General features: G+C 41.9%; 1 protein-coding gene and 1 long non-coding RNA gene across 2 annotated transcripts in view; one reads left to right on the top strand and one right to left on the bottom strand.

Moving 5' to 3' along the window:
- tmprss3a (transmembrane serine protease 3a) overlaps nucleotides 1-21,966 on the top strand; it is a 59,728-nt gene that overhangs the window by 35,460 nt on the left and 2,302 nt on the right. The window contains exons 8-12 of the mRNA XM_053440261.1: nucleotides 13,536-13,582; nucleotides 15,813-15,978; nucleotides 16,273-16,442; nucleotides 17,059-17,154; nucleotides 17,288-17,430. Of these exons, the coding sequence (XP_053296236.1) occupies nucleotides 13,536-13,582; nucleotides 15,813-15,978; nucleotides 16,273-16,442; nucleotides 17,059-17,154; nucleotides 17,288-17,430 (622 nt within the window). The remainder of the gene's footprint in view (nucleotides 1-13,535; nucleotides 13,583-15,812; nucleotides 15,979-16,272; nucleotides 16,443-17,058; nucleotides 17,155-17,287; nucleotides 17,431-21,966) is intronic.
- LOC128456191 (uncharacterized) lies at nucleotides 6,905-8,545 on the bottom strand. Its single transcript, XR_008341803.1, has 3 exons — nucleotides 8,511-8,545; nucleotides 7,742-7,821; nucleotides 6,905-7,500 (listed from the first exon to the last, which is right to left on the bottom strand). It is a non-coding gene; the product is annotated as an uncharacterized LOC128456191 (long non-coding RNA).

Below are 21,966 nucleotides of genomic sequence, written 5' to 3'. Positions count from 1 at the left end.
ATTGAGAAAGGGATCTTGAAAACAGATGTTACACTCCAGGGGTCTGAGACAGAGTAGGGGACAGGATATTGGTCACCTTTTTCCTAACATCAAAGAGGCTGATCGATAAGTTTGTTCCTCTCTAGGAGGAGATTGAAGATGTTTAAAGTGCTGCTTTTCCTGTATGTCATTAACTGTTTAACAACCCCCTCCAGAATGGGAACTCTGGAAAAAAAAAAACTCCCGCGATTTATGTGGTTCCTCTATTTCAGAAATGATATGCTAGAGTGCGTCCAATGGGATTACAACCGAAATAGACGTGATAGTCGCACCATACCCATGTAGTACATTCCCCCATAGATCTATGCACTCCCCCACCACCACTCGACCCACCCATAGATGGACCCACCCACTTTATAGACAGTCTATCGGTGTCCGGCCGCCATCTCATTCTTGCAAGCCTTGGAAACACTTCGATAAGCTAACTAACAGCATGAATCGAATTCGACAACCGAGATGCTCAGTGGTCGGCTGCACAAATCAGCACAAATGTCTTCATGTGACTCCAGCTTCAGAAGACACAAGATTGAGATGGATTGAGTTAATATATGATGGCAACGTTCCTGCAAGAGTTGGCAAATATCTGTTAGTGTGAGCTAACCACTTTGAATTTTCGAAAAGGTTGTTATTGAAAGAGGGATCGGTGCCATCTTTCCCTCGCAATACTGAAGACGAGGGAAATGTAAGTATTTTTTTTTTTTATAATTCTGGTATTTGCTTCTTTTTGTGTGGAGGCTAGTGACGTTAGCATATTGTGGCGTGTGTGTGAGGGGGTGGGGGGCTAGTATGTAGTGGTTGGGGATAGGTAGAGACTTTACAGGAGTTTTCATGTTCGACTATTTATAACGTTATTGAACAATTAATCGAGGACGGCTGGCGAGTCTTAGCGAGAAGACGGCGTTGGCGTCCACGGTGAACGGTGTTCGCACTGCAGGTTCGTGAGTGTTGTGCTCTCAACGCTCTTTTCCCCCCTCCGCTCGCGTGTCCTCCCGTGAGCACTGTGCCGCAGATTTTTTTCCACGGCAGCACTGGGCTGGAAGTTAGCTACAGCGCCCGTAGCAGCTACAGCGCCTGTAGCTAACTTCCAGCTACAGCGCCCATAGCTAACTTCCAGCTACAGCGCCCGTCATGTCATTGATTGTGTCTCCGTGTTAAAGTTGTAACAGCGTCTCATTTGTTGTGACTCCACGGATACTGAATGTCTGTTTTATCATAGGCACACAGAAAACCGTGCCCTGCACTGATGTCGGTGTTGGGACCTCAGCTGTAAGATACCTTGCTTGGACGAAGGAGAGGACAACCCAAGTTGTTCAAGTATGGACTTCGGAGATCCACAGGATGCTACCTATGATCCTGATGACTCGATCACAGTCTTGACTGAGTCAGCAGATGTGACGTGAGTGACTCAATATTTAATCTAAACATTTTAATAATCAGATGGATTACCATCCTACACTTTTTTAGCTGTTGCAGCCTTTTGGTGAAATCTTTGTCTTTCTAATAGAATGGAATTTTCCAACCCTGTTCATTGGACACCCACATATATTGTCTTTGAAAACTGCCTCCTGGAGCTGTTTGAGGTGTGTCCTGTGTGTCGGCGGGGGACAGATGTAAGAAGGGCGAGTGCACAGCAAAGCCGGTGAAAGCAGATGCAGCCTTCCGTGAGTCTCACAGGCTTATTTAAAAGCCAAACAATGTACAAACAGTATGTCAAACATAAATAACTTTTTTTCCCGATTTTTATTACAGATTACGTGGATAACCTGTTGGACCTCATCTTTCATGAGGTTTTTCAGGACCCGGCCCCATATGTGAATGAGGTGCTGAAGATCTCAATACCCAAGGATCTCTCTGCCAAGTATGAGAAACCTGACAAGCAGGAAGTTATAGCTAGCTATGTGAGCATCAGGGAACACTCTGCGTATCTGGAGCACCACGCAGGAGGGCAGGACCACCCTGATTCTCCGGCCCAGATAGCCCCAACACCAGCTAACAAAGCTTCTGTACGCCAAATACCTGTAACGGCTGAGCAAAGTTTACATTGTATTTAGAGAATAAAAGTTGACACACAAATATAAAGTGTTCCTTTGTTTACAGTATGGCTACTGATGGCACAAAGTGTATTTTTGTAATCAATGTTTTTATTATACTTGGTAATTTTTGTATTTATTACCTCTGTCCCAACCAGTACATTTAATAACTATGTTTAAAAAGCTCTGTGGCATTCTTTCTAGCAATCTTTCTGACAATAAAAGTGTATAGAAACAGTTGTGTGCTTTTAGTGTTTGATATGTAATATGTCAACAATTGACACGTGTAAGATGAGCAGTTAGCAAAGTAATACAGAGGGAAGAGTAATTTATTGTATTTTATTCCTCAGTCATATTTGTAATGCAGAAATGACTGATATCTCATGCATAAAAAAAAAAAAACTTACTGCTCTATTCCTCTTAAGGCCAATGTATGCTTCTCCGTTTTGACGGACACGGACAGATAGGACCGCCTTCTCCAACGTGGAACGCCCTCTCCGGGCCTCTCCGCGGCTCCTCAGAGAGCTTTTCGTGCAGCTCTCATTTTTCTAACTACACGTCGAAATGGCGGAGAGCCCACGGATAGCCCTTGGCTGTGATTGGTCCGCTAACGCCAGCATTTCGGGACTTCAAACTTCCTGTTGCATTCCCTACATCACAATAAACCAAAATCACAACTACGACTCTATGATTAATGTGACAAGTGTGTTAAGCCAGCGGCGTTGTCCGGCTGACGGTGGCTGGTTAGAGCACTTACGGCATGTGTGTACAGTAACGTACGGTTATAACGAACTTTCATAATGGGGCTAGCGGGCTAGCCACCATGCTAACTGCGGTGGGAACAGCGCAAAAACCCGCTGACTTTAATCCCACGGCTGTCATGACACTGTTTCTCAAACACCGTCAGGTTAGAAGCAAACACTTGGTAGTAGTTAGTATCGGGTGTCCCTGCTGACTATGTGTGGAAGCTGGGGGGAAGCTAGCTGCCTCCGTGTAGCTTCAAGCTGTTGCAGCTGTTGAATTAGCAACGCAGTTTGGAAACAAGACCAGGGAACCGCTGCGTTAAGACACGATAACATAAGCATTATGACCCGCTGGGTGTCACTTTATTTCAGCAAAAACTGTCGTGTCATCAACATCCTTTTTCTATTAGCTGCCATCGTTCACTGTGTGTGAGGAGCCGGGAGGACGTAAATAAACCAGCGTGGACTTCTTCTATATACCTCATGAGGTAGGCTTCTCTAAGCTCGACTTCCGTTGCGCCATCTACTGTTCTGGCGGTGAATTGTTTTCACAACAAAAAGGCTCGTAGAACTATAAATCAAAAAGGGTCCGTCCGCTCCGTCCGTCCGTCAGTCCGCAACGGACTCGGAGAATTATACAGAGGCCTTTAGACGTAAAGGCCCATAATCTGCCCTATAGATGTTGAATGCATTCTGTAGTGAGAACACATTCAAACACACAGGCTAATTAATGGAGGTAAAAGCGTTATGTCCTACACCTCCATGAGAGGGGGGAGGGGTGAGAGGGGTGAAAGGGGGTGGGGTAAGGTGGGGGCGGGGTGAGAGGGGGCGGGGCCCTCAAAACAGATAAATCTGAGGAGGGCTGTTTTAGACAGGGTAAAAAGGGTGCTGTTTTAAATTATCTTTGTGGTATTTTGACCAAAAAATGTTACAGACATTAAGACCCCAAGGAACCATATCAACTGTGGTAAAATGGGCATAATATGTCCCCTTTAAAGTGTGACAAAACTGTAATAGAATTGTGTCTCGTTTCCTCCTTGCTAAGGTAGGATTGTAGAAATTGCCACGACACCTTCCAGCTGATCCAACTTCCAATTTATCTCTATACTCTCCCATTTCATCCATAGCCCTTCTTTTGCTTGAGTGACAGCCTTTGCACATTTTTCTGCCTCTTCTTGGTGCCAGATTTCCATGATTACTGTCATGGTAATTTGTCAATAGTCAAGCAAAAAGTCATTGCAATTGTCTTTCTGTAAGTTTAATTCACATCTGCAGATGGGCCCTCAGTACAAATCACGGAATGATTTATCATACTATGAGCGATGACATAGAGGAGAAACAACACTTTTATACATTTTCAAGCTTCTCCTGAAGAGTAATAAAGTTATCGATCAGCCTCTTTGATCTTTAGAAATAGGTGGCCAATACCCTGTCTCCTAATCTGTCTCAGACCCATGGACTGAAAAAAATCTGTCTCCGAGATCTCTTATCCATGTTTATAACCCACACATATCCCCCGTCCTGTGAAGCCTTTGTTAGGTGACACTGTGTGTGAGGAAATCATATAACATCCATTGCTTGAGCGACACCCTGATATCCAAGGGAACCCATTTGCTCATCTTTGTAATATCTTGGTGGTTCCTTCTATTAATCATTGCCCAAATAGTAAAATTGCTATCACACTACCAATTTCCGCTGCTCTGCGGGAGTTGCCTTGTTCTACAGGGGTCTACTTTGACCGAGGCCCAAACTTCCTCTTCCCTGTTGAACATGGCCCATAATGTCACCGTGCTGGAATGCTGCTTTTGCCTGTTGAGTTGCTCTTATGGTGTCCATTTCCGTCCACTTTTCATGGATGGTCCAACAGCCTCTATAGATGTGTCTCAGGACTCTGAGAGGGTCATCTCCAATCTTGTTTTGTTGCATTTAAACTCCTTCTACTCTTGGGACTCTTAATCACTTTCTCAAATAGGAGTTGATCATTATCTCCATGTTCTCACCTCTTGTGATAGGAATGTCAACTACTGTAAGTGGCCAAATAAATCTTTAAGCACCACTGTTTACATCCAGCTGGACCTACTTTCAGTCTTTGAGGCTTTTTATAGGTTTCTCAGACACTTAAGACCATAGGTTCTAGATCAGGGGTGTCCAAACTTTTTATCCCGAGGGCCGAATACAGAAATAAATACGAAGGTCTGCAGTACAGTAGGCCATAGTACATTACACTACATTTAATTTAGCTGACACTTTTATCCAAAGCGACTAAAGGCATGCTTCTGCGTTTTCAGGGACACGCAAGCACACAGGAGGCACGCAAGGGGCTCTTGTGTGCTTGCGTGTCCCTGAAAACGCGTCACCCGATTTTTCTTACTATACGGCAAAGCTACGCAAGCCTCACGCAGCCTGCAAGGCTGTGATTGGTCTGCTAACTACATCCTTTCCGGAGTCACATTTCCAGTTTCATACCCCATAATACCGGCAGAAACCACGGAAGATTTAGAAGAAGGAATAGGGGAGAGCGGGGTAATGTGGGACATCGGGTAATGTGAGACACCCCCTGTATCTAGGCAATGGAACACATTTGTGGTCATTTGACCATTATTTTTATCCTCCCATTCCCCCCTTGCCATGAAAGAGAAGTTGGTGCTGGTGCTGTTGAAAGTATGTTTTTTCACAAAAATGTGTTTTTTGCATGTAAAAGTAAATTTTTCTTGCTTTGAACTTAATCAACTGTTGTGTAAAAACAAATTGAATCAGGTAGAAAAACTTATATCATACATGTTGGTGAACTTCCAACATAAAACCATGTGATTGATGCTAGCTGAAGATTAGCCTGAATTGCTAAGAGATGTTGTTTTTTCTAAAACGGTGGCTGTGGGGTAAAGTGGGACAAATGCTGTGGGGTAAGGTGAGACAGTGTCCTACTTTACCCCACCATGAAGCACAAGTTAAGTTTAGTCTTAAACATATTTTAGTGTTATATTACATTATATATGGGTTTTTTTTATGTCATAAACATTGTAGAAAAGCCATCATGCCAAGAAACTATACACCAGGAAGACAACCTGGGGCCAAACACCCCTCGCAAAGATGGAGAGTGCCGCCGCTGAGGTCATGCAAGAAAAGAAGTCCTTAAGAAAAGCTGGAAGGGATAGAAATATTGACAAGACAACCCTCAAAAGATTTTGATTTATAGTTCTACGAGCCTTTTTGTTGTGAAAACAATTCACCGCCAGAACAGTAGATGGCGCAACTGAAGTCGAGCTTAGAGAAGCCTACCTCATGAGGTATATAGAAGAAGTCCACGCTGGTTTATTTACGTCCCCCCGGCTCCTCACACACAGTGAACGATGGCAACTAACAGAAAAAAGGATGTTGATGACGCGACAGTTTTTCCTGAAATAAAGTGACACCCAGCGGGTCATAATGCTTATGTTATCGTGTCTTAACGCAGCGGTTCCCCGGTCTTGTTTCCAAACTGCGTTGCTAATTCAACAGCTGCAACCATAGATATATATAAACACTAGATGTCTCGTCCGCGTTGCCGGCCAATGGAGTCGAACGTCCGCACATGGCGGCCATCTTGCCACAGGCAGCTCGCTCACCCATAACATTGTGTTGGTAGTGGAACATGTACTTTTTAATTAACTATAACTTGCTCAATTTTCAACCGATTTTTAAACGGTTTGGTTTGTTATAAACGCTGGAGATGTAGTTATGACACTGCATACTTATTAATAATTATGTTATGTTCTAAAAAATAGAATAATGTTCTTAAAATAGGTACAAAATTTCCCTCTACAAATGAGATGTATACTTATGAATAATTATAACCATGGGTTTTCATATGGAAATATCATTAAACAGAATAGATAGGGGCAATAAATACACACATGCACAAGGTTTTTATGTTAAATCAATATATAGGCTACTAAAACTCAACATACAGAATGGCAACATGAGACATATGTATACATTTATAATAGGAATATTACTAATATAATAAAATAATTTGAATTATTACATGTTTAGTTTAAACAAGTAATAATTCAAATTATTGTATTATATTAGTAATATCCTTTTTATAAAAGTGACATTTCTTTGCAGTAAAAAAAAGGTGTAAGATTTCCATTTACAAATATAAATAAAATATAAATGAAAATTCCCACCCTCTCTAGAGAGAACTAGACTACTGTGGAGGTATACAGATGGAGGAAATCAATACAAATCTATAATATTTACTAACCTCTAAAGAGGCTGGTGATATTCGCCTAAAACGCTGATATGATATGATAATGGTGATTCTTAGGTGAGTCGCATCGACTTTGTAAACGTTATTTTTTCTATTTCCGGTCTGACTGAGACGTTGATTGTACCGGCTGTGGTGATCGGATCTTGAAATGGTTTACATCAGTGAAATCAGAAAAATCTTAGCTTTCTAAAGATATGTTGCTTTAGTACCTAGCTGTACGTCTGTAAATAACAATGTTTGATGCTGATCGGTAAAACAGCGCAGGAAACCAAAAGTGTGGTGCAAAGATCAGTTCTGTAAAACCGTGGTAACATTTGGCTAATGCCCTCCACTCCTGAAGTCCTCACTGCAGAGCAGCGTCCTGTCAGAAGCAACAAAACCGTCCCTTCTTAGGGCAACCTCCCACGTCCTCCTCCTCTCTCTGGTTTTGGGAAACCTTAAAAAAAAAGTGAGAAATGTACCCAGATATTTAAATTATTGTCAACATTTTCATTCCGCATTTTCATTTATGTATGTATTTATGTAAATTAAGAATAAGAACCACACTAAAAACAATAAAAAGGTGTCCAAACAATCTAGCAATACTATTATGCCATAGCCCCGCTGTTCCTGTACATACTTCCAATGAGTAACTAACGATTATCCTAAAACTAAATCATAATATTGTAATATCCTACGGGTGAAAGGTGATCCCACGGGTTCTCGTTTCGAGACATCGGCGATTGGAGCATCCGTAGGCGGCACAAAAGTCTGGTATCTTAAGAATCAGAATCAGAATCAGAAAGGATTTATTGCCCAGTAGGTTTACACCTACCTGGAATTTTTCTTTGGTAAAAAAGGTGCATACATTTAACAAAAAAAACAAAAAAAACAAAACAATAAGTACTACAAAAACACAATAAGGACTTCACATAAGAAAGAAATAACTATACATGAAACAAACAAAATAAAATTAATACAAGATGTAAATGCAAAACAGAACAGAATGAGGATGTGCAATATGCAATAAACTGTAGTGTGTGTAAATGTAACACAGAATTGAGGCGTGGGGATAAGAGTCAAAGACAGATGGGGGTCAGTTGCAGCCGGGAAGAAGCTGGTCTTGTCCACTGGCAATAAAGTCAGCAATTTCCTGTATAAATCATAATGCAAGATGTGAAACCTCAGTTAAATCATGTGCAGCTTAAGTTATATTGAAAAGAAAGAACAATTCTGCCTCTCCCATAAATGTAAAATTACTCTGTACTAGCCTAGCCTAGCCGTGGTACACAACTAAGCTGCACGATTAAGTCGTTTTTCGGAGAGAAAAGCTGCGATTTCAACATGTTCAAGCATCCAGAATTATAACCACATTAATAACGTTTGTAAGAAACCAAACCATTTGTAAATCCGTCAAGATTTCAGCGAGATAAGAGTATAAGTGTTTGAGCAGATCACTGACCCTACCTCAGGTTCCACAGATCCTTCCAGAAAGCCTGCCTATGGCAAGATGGCCGCCAGTGATGACGTTCTAGACTCCGCCGGAAGACATCTAGTCTTTATATATATCTATGGCTGCAACAGCTTGAAGCTACACGGAGGCAGCTAGCTCCCCCCCCCCCCCCAGCTTCCACACACAGTCAGCAGGGACACCCGATACTAACTACTACCAAGTGTTTGCTTCTAACCTGACGGTGTTTGAGAAACAGTGTCATGACAGCCGTGGTATTAAAGTCAGCGGGTTTTTGCGCTGTTCCCACCGCAGTTAGCATGGTGGCTAGCCCGCTAGCCCCGTTATGAAAGTTCGTTATAACCGTATGTGACCGTACACACATGCCGTAAGTGCTCTAACCAGCCACCGTCAGCCGGACAACGCCGCAGGCTTAACACACTTGTCACATTAATCATAGAGTCGTAGTTGTGATTTTGGTTTATTGTGATGTAGGGAATGGAACAGGAAGTTTCCATTCCGAAATGCTGGCGTTAGCGGACCAATCACAGCCAAGGGCTATCCGTGGGCTCTCCGCCATTTCGACGTGTAGTTAGAAAAATGAGAGCTGCACGAAAAGCTCTCCGATGAGCCGCGGAGAGGCCCGGAGAGGGCGTTCCACGTTGGAGAAGGCGGTCCTATCTGTCCGTGTCCGTCAAAACGGAGAAGCATACATTGGCCTTAAGTGCCGTGAACTGGCATTTGAATACGCAGAGAAAAACAATATCCCTGTCCCTGCCGATTGGACAGAGAAACAATGTAAAGGTAAGCTAGGGTGTGCAAGAGATCACATGAATCATATTAACCATAAATGTGCTTAATTGACCAATCCCCATGATTCTGTTACTAGTCCAATATTAGTGGTTGTCAATCTAGCTGTCGGGACTTTAACTATTACAACATGTGTTGTTATGGTAGTTTTAAAGTGGAAAAAGTAAGTGGACCACTTTACCCTGTAGCTGGGGTAAAGTGGGACACAAAACCACTTTTTTTAAAACAATCATATTTTCACTGCCCTTTGTCCTGAAGACATTCTGATAATTTCCATTGCTAGAAAACATCCTGAATTACTGAGAAATGTGTAAATTTTACTGATATATCACTTTATTTCGGCTAGAAGGGAGCAAATGTAAAAAATGTCCCACATTAACCCGCACTCCCCTATGGACCAAATAGAAGAGCGGTTGGCAGAAGAGATCCGAAAGTATGACCACTTGTATAACCCGTCATTTACTGGCAGATTTGTTCGCCAGAAAGAGGCTATGAGGAGCTGCAGTGGTGATGTAAGTAAACAGTTGACGACTGCCACACACAAAGAAGGCGTCTCTAATTGCTTTGCAACACGCGCAACCCTTGGAGAACCATAAATTAAAACCAGTCCGTCGAGACAGCTGCGTGAAAAGCCGGAGCTGCAGTTACAGAAGCATTTGCCGGCCTTTACAATAAGTGCATTCAACCCAGAGGGTACAAACCTTAAACAACAAGAATCCAGAGAGTACAATTTCTTCAAAAATAAAGCAAAATTACAAAGTTCCTTAAGTAAGTGCCATGTAAGTGCTACTAAATTGTTAGTTTTAAAAGAAAAGAAAAAAATAATAATTAAACATGGATGGCGGGCCCCAGTTGGCCCGAGGCCCGTAGTTTGGACACCCCTGTTCTAGAGGGAGTACCTATGGTCCTATCGCTTACCTTTGCTTCTTGAGATGCTTCTTGATTTTTAGGATTGTTCCTCATTCTGGCCAATGCAATGTTTGCTTCAAGTTTCCCTAGCAACTTTTTGGTGCATGGTTCAGTTGTTGTAAGGGTTGTCCTATCAAAACGCTTTAGTTTTTTTATTCTGTTCATTGCTTCAGCCACAGAAGACTAGATTTAGCTCCTGATCCCATCTATAGAAAGCACAGCCTGCTGTGATTTGCCAGATGCTGATGAGTTCAGGTATGTCAGGGTGAAAGGAAGTTGTGAACAGACGTTACAATTTATAACAACATTGATGATTATTTTTTAATTATACTGTGGTAATTAACCACCCCGCTTTGTTTTAGGAAATATGGGCAAACTGTGTACACCTTGGGGACACTAGTTTGGTTGTAGTCTGTGTAGGGATTTGATCTTCTGACAGCACTTGAATGCAGCACCAAAAACGAAACATAACTCTTATTATAAACCTTTTTATATACAGTCTAAGTTACGAACCTATTTATATGGCTCCTCCTCCCTCCTCTCGGACCAGTTTAGGTCAAGCTTTACTGCCTTAGTCGTCTGACTCGCCGCAGGGCATTGATTATGCTAATGACCGAAATCTTACTTATAGTTGAGGTGGCGGTATTAAAAACTCTGCAAGGTGGCGTTTCAGCAGCCTCTGGAAAAGTGTTTCCTGTGAGATAGAAGAGCTCCCTCTGCTGCAGATTTTGAGCCATGCACTCTGCCTACATTCACAAAACACATATACAACCCACTAGTGTAGCAATTCGCAAAATAGGAATGCCACGGCCCAATTTGAAAACTACAATTTTTTTGTATATGATTCACAAATAGGACTAGAATCAACTGTTTCCATAAATATTATTTATTTCATAGCCAGAATAAATATATATGAACATGGGTATGTGTGACGGTCTCTATTTTGCTCTGCTGCTTTCTTCATTCACTTCACTTGAGTCAGGCTTAGTGGAAACAGTTTAACTTTATTCTCTGTAACATATAATGGACAAACAGCCACAATTATCCACAGCGCGAGCACCTGCTTCTCAGTATCACGTGATCGTATAGTGTTAGACAATTAGTTATATTAAACATACCTGTAACATATAATGGACAAACAGCCACAGTCATCTACAAAAGAAAAGTTGCATATTACTAAACAGGTTTCATACACTAAATCAACCATTAGCAACTAACTAAAACACTAACAGGACAGAGAGACAACCTACCTACAGCGCGAGCACCTGCTTCTGAGGTAAAAACAAAGTGCGCCAGAAGCTCCCGCGATAGGTTTTCAAAATAAAAGACACGGCAAAATAAAAGAAATACATCAAAAACTGTGACTGCAGTCCAACGTTGAACAGGATTTAACACACAACATATTTACACCGTTACATATGCAGTGCAAATCCAATTATGGGACAAAACGTAGCCCTGTCTCAAAAGTCAAAAACGGTTCTGTAATAACCCATCTACATTTAAGCTTAACAATTTGCGAAGCAACAAATGTAAAACATTAAGTACAAAAAGTTGTTAAAATTATAGTTGTTAAAATTATAGTCTTGCTCTTTGTATAACAGAACACTTACATATACATTTTCACAACAATTATATCGGGAAGAAGAAAAAGACAGATTTGCGGTGTTTAAGGCCCCCTGAAAAAAACTCATTCTCTCAAATCCATAAAAATACATTAACACTGGATTTACTCCAGAGTAAATCCTCAAGCAGTTTATCTCGTTATACTTGATATTAAATCACACTTCATGTAAAAATTAATTTCACCTGTAACTCACCAGGGGAGTTGTTGCCGCATAGCGGCTGTCAAAGTTTTGATGTCAACTTCAGGTGGACATCAAGCTTAACATCCAGCCTATTCCTGCCACAAGTGCTGAAAATCCAGACTCACACAGATAAGTTGCGTTGCATAATAAACATCAATGCCTTCCTGGACAAATCAGCATATTCCAAGTACACATGCAAAAATGTGTCAGGTGGAACTGTGAGAAGATCAGCTTCAAAGCAGTATCACAAGATAAATACACAAGTCCGTGGAACTGAGCAAATATATGCACCGTATGAAAGTTAGTGTGAATGGGTTAATGAGAAAAAACTGTATTTTTAAGCACTTTGAGGGGTGATCAAGACTAGAAAAGCATTATATAAATACAGACTATACAGATTTACCATGTTGCTTCTAACGATAGACACAAAAATGGAGGGAAAAAAATGGAATTTATATATCTCTGTGTGAAAAAGTAGTTATACATGTAGAGGACACAAACAAAGTTGTTTTATTATTATTATTGTCTGCAGCCATTAAAAATGAATCTGTAATTGTGCTGCTTCTGAGCTGATTCTAAATCCTGAATGAAATACTTCAAAGACCCTGCGAAACTTGGTATAAACATGTGATTTGTTTGATCGGAAAGTGATCTAATCATGCTAGACCACATTCAGAGTTGTTAAGCAGTGTGAAGGCCAATCTGTTCTGGGCTACATAAGGAGTGCCTACTCAGCTGATGTCCTATGACCGGCTGCAGTTTCACTATGAACCCAACCTATTTTTACTCGTATCTTTGCCCATACACTTTTTGTGGACAATGCCAAAATATTAACACTGACCACAACTTTTTCTAATAGTGAAATTTTGCTTCAATGTAGTTGTACGAGGTTCATTCAGCACCTCCTGACTCCTCTCTCTCACAAGCCGACACACAGACACACTTAAACAGTGACTCTTGTCACTCAAACTGCACCGCTTGCATACAACCGCAGTGCAGTAGCTCTAGTTCATATGTGAAAGGCAAACTCTGGAGAAAGTCTGGACCCAATTTTGTGGACATCCAGAGTTCATTTCTGCAAACGGCTTAATTTTGACAGAGCAGTTATAATTTAACTTTTATGGTACTGAGTCCGTATTTATAATCCCTGAAGTTCAATGTGAAAAGCTGGTGACAAATATTGTTAAATTGTTATTACAGTAAACAGTCTTGGATTTGACAGTCGGTTGTTGACTCCGCACAGACACTGATAAATCTAACATTTCATCATATATTGCACTAAATGATCACACTATTAAGACATCTTGAAATTCCAAAGCTTTGCATGAGGAAATCCCCTACCCCTGAATATTCCTCGTCTATAAGAATGATTATTTTCTATATGCATTTGAACCTTCTGTATTCTGCAATTTTTTCCTGATATGTAAAGTACCTGGATATTAACATCTTATCTTATCATACTTCAAAGATTACTTGTTTCCTCTGTGGTTTTGACCTCCATCTCCTGTGTCATCACAGTAAGACTGAGTGCAGCTCAGGGAGGGTTACCACTCTGAAATGTCTGGGTAAGAAAAGATATTGAAGACTAAGTGATCTATCTTCTTATCCTGGCTCTTTTTTACATGTGTCTATGGTTTTGCATGCTTGCATGCTTGCACTGTATTTGTGTGTGATTCCTCTGTGTTTGTTCTGACAAGTCCATTAGTTATCCATTTTTAAACTCAGTCAGAATAACTCATTGCTGTTATTCATGATGTGAAATCCTTTATAATTCTACTTGAGTTTATTGTAATTACATGAGTGTGTCGATTATTTGTTTATGTTGCATGAGTGATTCTCTTTTTGCATGCACCGTCGATACTGATCTTATGGTTCAAGACTGCTCTTAACTTGGAGCAATATTTATAAGCTTCAATTTAAATATTACACAAGATCAGATGACTCGTGAGGAATATAACATTTTTTGTCAAGATTGATTTATTGATGAGGACCTAAAAACAGGCTCCAAATGAGTATTTAATCCGACTTACTGGTATAGTGAACATATATGCAGTTAGATCAGGCAAAGATATCTGAAATACAAAAAAAAGAGGTAAAAGGCAAGACTTAAAGACCAAAAGCTTAATATTGAGAGTACCCCGATCGATGGCAGAGCTGCTAGACAACAGGACAAATCGGGGGGGATAATGCAAAGGCAGGGCTGACAGAGAACAGAACTCAGGCAAGTGGCCCGGGGAAGGGCATACAGGCAGAGGATGGCTCAGCAACTGAGCAGCGGCAGGAGACCAGAGGGGAAGGCTGAACCTCTCCTGAGGCAGAGCAGGAGGCCGCCAGGGAAGGCATAATCTCTCTGGAGGCAGAGCATGAGGCCAACTGCCAAGGCGAGAACACATGCCTTACCGAAGGCTGCTGGTGCCCAGAAGGTACAGGGTAAGCTAACCGGGGACCAGCACCTGGTGGTCACTGGTTTGCGGACTGGCAAGCAGTAATAGGTGTGGCGTCAGCCAGGACAGAGTAGATATCAGCTAGGACCCCTGACGCAAGACAAGAGTAGACTCCCTACACTGAAACAGACTGTGTGTTGGTAGGGACCCTCAAATCAGGTTCTGGGTTGATGTCACTGGGAGCCCTTTGCAGTGAGGACTCTATATATCTAGGCAGCTGAGTCTCTGTTGGTATGGTTGGTACTGGGTAGCTTGCAAGCCTGTAGGGGGTAGTGTACCGAATAATTTAAATTAATTAATTATCTATTAACCACTATGCCAATGGAGGATGGGTGAAGTGTTTGAGTCCATTGTTGGGGCCCGGGTACGGTGGTCAGCGTCGGCGACTCTGGACGAGTGTCGGGCCCTTCTCTCGGATCACCTCATCTACGGCGCCCGCTGGGGGAACCCTCCATTCGCGCGGGGGGGCCCCCTCTGGCGGTGCGCCTCGGCTGTCGCCTATCAGCTGACGCGGAAGCAACGCCTAAAGGCCGAATTATAGTACTGCGACTGCAACGGCGACTGGCCACACAATTGCATTGACGGATTCGTTTTGGTTTATGCTTCCCCAAGGGTTGCGCGTGTTGCAAAGCAATTCCCCGACAGAACACTAGGCGGAGTAACGTGTTTTGTCAAAGACGACCTTAGAGACGCCTTCTTTCTTCTTCGTTGAGTGTTTATTTACATCGCCAGTGCGGCTCCTCATAGCTTTTTTCCACCAGTCAGTTACGGGTTATACAAGTGGTCATACTATCGGATTTCTTCTGCCAAACGCTCTTCTATTAGGTCCATATTCGTTCTTCTAAATCTTCAGTGGTTTCTGCCGGTATTATAGGGCATGAAAACAGAAATGCGACTCCGGAAAGGATGTAGAAAGCAGACCAATCACAGCCTTGCGGGCTGCGTGAGGCTTGCGTAGCTTTGTCGTATAGTTAGAAAAATTGGCGGATGCACGCAAGCCGCAAGAGTGGGTACGCAAGCACGCAAGAGGCACGTTGCATGCTTGCGTGCCTGCGTAAAAAACTACTATAAATCGGCCTTAACGCTGGGTTCACACCGGACGCGGAAGCGACGCCTAAGCGCAGCACCAAGCCAAAAAAGCCACGTGCCTCCCATCATCCCCCATGTTAAACCTTTGGTTGGTACACACCGGACTGAAGCGCCGCGCCACGCCTAGCGCCGTGAAGCGATCATTTCGCCGTTGAGTCAATTTTTTCCGCTTGACACTGGCCAGCTCAGCCCAGTGTATTTGAATTATTGATTCCGGAATTGTCGAACTGCTGAGTTTGACCCGTGTCATGTTTTTCTCCAGAATGCGGCTCCAGGCCTCAGTACAACACTCGTATTGTTGGAGGGAACATCTCAAAACCGGGTCAGTTCCCCTGGCAAGTCAGCCTCCACTACAGCAGTGAACACCTGTGTGGAGGCTCCATCATAACGTCACGCTGGATCCTCACTGCGGCACATTGTGTGTATGGGTGAGTCACACGATCAAACTTGAACAATCCCCAATGAGATGTTAATGTGCACATCCAAAGGAGATGCAAAGTATGTAAGTTAATAATCCAAATAATAGATCATTATAAAGCTCAGCTTATAAACATGACTGGTGTTCCTATTGGCTTATATTTTTTGAGGATTTTGTTTAAATTAGCAAAACATTAAACTGCAGAGAAAGGAAACTTTACTCTGTAAAAATATATTTAACTGGGCTCCTCACTTTGACTGACATGAATTCTGTGCTTCACGTCCTCTGTCCTGTCTCTAATCAGGTTTGCAGATCCATCCATGTGGGTCGTCCATGTGGGGCTGACAGAGCAACTAGTCCACGGGGCACAGTCTCTGGCTGTAGAGCAGATCATCTACCATGCCCGCTATCGGCCCAAAGGACTGGATTTCGACATTGCACTGATGAAACTCACCATACCACTTGTTTTTAATGGTATTGTTATTTTAAGTCACACTATTCCAAAATCCTGGTGAGCATGCCACCATCTTTTCATAGCGCAAAGCCTTTGAGACCTCTGCTACTGCTTATTTTATTCTCTCTTTCTCTCCCAATCCCACTTCCCATCCCCCCTCACTTTCTGTTTCTTCTCTCTGACAGCAGACTGTCATTATGTGGATTAGTTGTCTGTATCAGCCCTTACCCAATAGATGTCACTTGTCTTATTTCTGTACCGTTTAGCTTAAATTTTGTGGTTTTTTAAACAGCTGATTGATGTATCATTCAGTCCAGAGCAATGTCCAGCTTGAAACAGAATTTTGGTGTCATGATATGATTACACATTAGCTCAATGATTGTTAATGATGATTACTACTACTACTACCACTGCTATTACTACTACTACAACCCCACACACACTTCGATCTTAGTGAGGAAAGTCACGGACTGGACATATTACATTCCCTAACCCCCACACCCTAACCTTAACCATCCAAAAATCCTCACTCTGTAGCGTCTATGCTTAAAATGGTCCTCACAAAGATAAAAGTACATGAACTCACACACATAGCCTGGTAGAATTGAAGATGTTGTCCATTAATGTTCTCTTTAGGCTTTGTGGAGCCCATCTGCCTGCCTAACCATGGGGAGTATTTTGTGGAGGGCACCATGTGCTGGATATCTGGATGGGGAGCAACTGAGGGTGATGGTGAGAGACGGCCTGATCACAATTTTGAATTGGCTCTAATATGAAAACTGCATTACTCATAGCTATAACTCATAACCTGTCATAGCTTATTTGTATTTTGCTATCACATAAATGTCCATGTCATTTTTCCCAGGAGAAACCAGTGTGTTACTGCGCTCAGCCATGATTCCGCTTCTCTCCACTAAAACCTGCAACCAGCCAGAAGTTTACCATGGCTTCATTTCTTCCGGGATGATCTGTGCCGGGTATCTGGAAGGAGGAATTGACTCATGTCAGGTTATACAGATTTTTTGAAGCATTAAACACAGAGGCTCACAGTGATTCAGAGCATCTGAGAAACCCTCAATGACAGGAACCGCTTCAGTACACGTTTTATGGATTAATAATTCTGAATTAAAAATACATTACATAAATTATTGAAAAGACAAAACACCTTATTTACAGTTCTGATTGGAGATAAACACCTGAACAACTGAACATTTTTAGATTTCTGTGACACCTAAAGAGCTACTGGATAAAGCTCCAACAGATGATCGTTGTCGAAGGGTTGTCAGAGGTGAACGGGGCACAGTCCCAACACTGGTTGCCTGTTCATTTTCATATTGATTTTTAAATCATTTTATTTGTTATAAAGCCCTACAGCTGGGGGAGGTGGATCCCCCGCTGGATGCATTGTGAGCGAGTGGGGGGATTGACACTCGACAGACGCAAAAAGAAATAAACAATAAGGAAATAAATCTCTCACTGAAAAGTGATGACAGACACGCAGAAGACACCATGGAAAATGTCAAGAGAGTTTGTGGTGAAGTGCCGACAATGGGGTGCTGTTAACATGATCGCATTCTCTGCAGCAGACTTAATACGTCACTTTTGTCTCTGCTTGGCTGCTCCATCTCTCGCCTAAATAATGCAGAGGAACGCATCTGTGTAGAAAACCTCCCGCTGTGTTGTGCATGTGGCAAACTCTGTAGCCAATTCTCCAGATTTTAGCACCATTGTGAAGAGACAAGAAGTAGAGACGTTCGTTAGTCAAACTAGCAGGGAACTCTGTTTATCAATCTATCAATCAAATTTTATTTGTATAGCCCATATTCACAAATAACTATTTGTCTCGTAGGGCTTAACAAGGTGTGACATCCTCTGCCCTTAACCTTTAACAAGAGTAAGGGTTAAATACCTTTTAACAGGGTAAAAAGAACTTAGAAACTTCAGAGAGGGCCACATGTGAGGGATCCCCTGCCGCCATCAGGATCCATCATCAGCTGTCACCTCGATCGTGGTCCACCACCACTATCAGATGCCAACACGGTCCCCCGACAATCTAGACCTATAGCAGCATAACTAAAAGCAGGTCTAAGACAAGCCTGCACCGGCTCTAACTATAAGCTTTATCGTAAAGGAAGGTTTTAAGCCTACTCTCAAACGTACAGATGGTGTCTGCCTCCCAAACTGAAAGTGGGAGATTATTCCACAGGAGGGGGGCTTGATGGCTGAAAGCTCTGGCTCCTACTCTACTTTTAGAGACTTTAGGGATGACAAGTAAGCCTGAATTCTGGGAGCGGAGTGCTCTAGTGGGCTGATAAGGAACTAACAGCTCTTTAAGGTATAATGGTGCCATTTTATTAAGGGTCTTGAAGGTGAGGAGGAGAATTTTAGATTTAACCAGAAGCCAGTGTAGCGAAGCTAATACAGGAGAAATGTGCTATTTTTTCTTGGTCCTTGTCAGGACATGTGCTTCAGAGTCTTTATCGACTTACTGCTGGAGCCTGATCATAAGGAATTACAATAATCAAGACTGGATGTAACAAAGGCGTGGACTAGTTTTTCTGCATCTTTTTGAGAAAGGACATGTCTGATAGTTGAGATGTTACATAAGTGAAAGAAGGCGGTCCTAGAAATTTGTTTTAAATGAGAATTAAAGGACAAATCAGGATCAAAGATCACTCCCAAGTTCCTGACTGTTTCATTGGAAGCAATGGGCCAAATATTATAACCTCTGTTATATCTGAGTTTAATAAGAGAAAATTGTGGGTAATCCAGGTTTCTATGTCCTTGACAACAGAACTGGATGTGGTGTAGGTAATGTCTTTGCCCTGTTTACTATGTTTCAAAGTGTTGGCAGGGAGTTTCTCTGTCCACCTTGGTGATTTTTTCTCAGAGACAACCCCTCTTACCTGTGTTGTCCCTCTAGGTTCTGTTCTGGGCCCTATCCTATTCTTTTTACATATGCACCTGGCATACATTTTTGAGAAATTCTATGTCTCTTTCCAGTGTTTTAGATGATGTAGAAATCTACTTGCCTTTGAATTTAAAAACTAAGGGTTCAATGCAGCTAATCTAAAATGTTGCTGCTTGCCTCCTGAAAGGAAAGAAAAAGAGGGACCATATTACACCTGTGTTGCAGTCCTTCCACTGGCTTCCTGTTCGTTAAAGGATTGATTTAAAAATGTTGTTGTTGACAATGGAATGGCACCGCTTTACCTAGCTGAACTTCTTCATGTTCAGCCTCCAGCTAGAGAGCTGCTCCTTGACCCAAACTTATGGAACAGCTCACTACTCAATATTAGATCTGCCCCCTCTCAAGCACACCTCAAATCATTGTTAAAAACGTTATTATGCTAGTAGATTTTATTATCATTAGGAATATGATATATGCATTGTAACGCACCTGGAAAGCAAGCAAGACTGAACCATGCAGTGAACAGAGAGAGGGGTGAAATATAAAGTCTATCGTGATAATTTTTTGTATTTTTATAACATTTTCATAGATAAAAAATCTATAATTTTAATTACATTACCTAACCAATAATAATAGCAATACTAGTGTTCTCTGAAAGCCCCTGTTTGTGCTGGGCACTTGAAATTGTATTTTTTCTGTTTTCATTTGACATGCAGCCTACTTTCAACACACATGGCAACATTACCAATTGGGGAGAAATAAACACTGTTTAATTTGACAAAAAAACTGAATGAATTCTAAATAAACCTTTGCAGGGAACCTGTAAAATATGTGAAAATACAGGTGCATCTCAATAAATTAGAATATAATGGAAAGGTTTGTTTATTTCGATAATTAAAATCAAAAAGTGAAACTCATATATTATTTAGATTCATTACACACAGAGTGAAATATTTCAAGCGTTTATTTCTTTTAATTTGGATGATTATGGCTTAAAACTAATGAAAACCCCACATTCAGTATCTCACAAAATTAGAATATTGTGAAAAAGTTCAATATCGTAGACTCACGGTGTCCCACTCTAATCAAGGAATTATCTCAAAACACCTGCAAAGGTTTCCTGAGCTTTTAAATGGTCTCTAAGGCTGGTTCAGTAGGCTACACAATCATGGGGAAGACTGCTGACTTGACAGTTGTCCAGAAGACAGTCATTCACACCCTCCACAAGAAGGGTCAGCCACAAAAGGTCATTGCTAAAGAAGCTGGGTGTTCACAGAGTGCTGTATCCAAACAAACATATTCATAGAAAGTGGAGTGGAAGGAAGAGGTGCACAAGCAACAGGGATAACCGCAGCCTTGAGAGGATTGTGAAGCAATGGCCATTCAAGAATTTGGGGGAGATTCACAAGGAGTGGACTGAGGCTGGAGTCAGTGCATCAAGGGCCACCAAGCACAGACATATTCAGGACAACTGTCGCATTCCTCGTGTCAAGCCCCTCCTGCACCACAGACAACGTCAGAAGCGTCTTACCTGGGCTAAGGAGAAAAAGGACTGGACTGTTGCTCAGTGGTCCAAAGTCCTCTTTTCAGATGAAAGTAAATGTTGCATTTCATTTGGAAATCAAAGTCCCAGAGTCTGGAGGAAGAGTGGAGAGGCACAGAATTCAAGTTGTTTGAAGTCCATTGTGAAGTTTCCACAGTCTGTGATGATTTGGGGAGCCATGTCATCGGCTGGTGTTGGTCCACTGTGTTTTATGAAGTCCAAAGTCAACGCTGCCGACTACCAGGACATTTTAGAGCACTTCAATCAATCAATCAATCAAATTTTATTTGTATAGCCCATATTCACAAATTACAATTCGTCTCATAACACCTCATGCTTCCTTCCGCTGAGAAGGTTTCTGGAGATGCTGATTTCATTTTCCAGCAGGACTTGGCACCGGCCCACACTGCCAAAAGTACCAATACCTGGTTTAATGACCATGGTATCACTGTGCTTGATTGGCCAGCAAACTCACCTGACCTGAATTCCATAGAGAATCTATAGGGTATTGTCAAGATGATAGACACCAGACCCAACAATACAGACGAGCTGAAGGCTGCTATCAAAGCAACCTGGGCTTCCATAACACCTCAGCAGCGCCACAGGCTAATCGCCTCCATGCCCCGCCGCATTGATGCAGTAATTCATGCAAAAGGAGCCCCGACCAAGTATTGAGTGCATATACAGTGCCTTGCATAAGTATTCACCCCCTTTGGACTTTTCTACATTTTGTCATGGTATAACCACAGATTAAAATTTATTTCATCGTGAGTTTATGTAATGGACCAACACAAAATAGTGCATCATTTGGAAGTGGGGGGAAATATTACATGGATTTCACAATCATTTACAAATAAAAATCTGAAAAGTGTTGAGTGCATATGTATTCACCCCCTTTACTGTGAAACCCCTAACAAAGATCTGGTGCGACCAATTGCATTCACAAGTCACATTTGCAAGCCACATAATTAGTAAATAGGGTCCACCTGTCTGCAATTTAATCTCAGTATAAATACACCTGTTCTGTGACGGACTCAGAGTTTGTTGGAGATCATTACTGAACAAACAGCATCATGAAGACCAAGGAGCT

This window comes from Pleuronectes platessa, chromosome 14 (genome assembly GCF_947347685.1).
Source record: "Pleuronectes platessa chromosome 14, fPlePla1.1, whole genome shotgun sequence".
Lineage (NCBI taxonomy): Eukaryota > Metazoa > Chordata > Actinopteri > Pleuronectiformes > Pleuronectidae > Pleuronectes > Pleuronectes platessa.
Note: the sequence above shows the minus strand (reverse complement) of the source record. Positions and strands in the feature narration are given on the sequence as shown.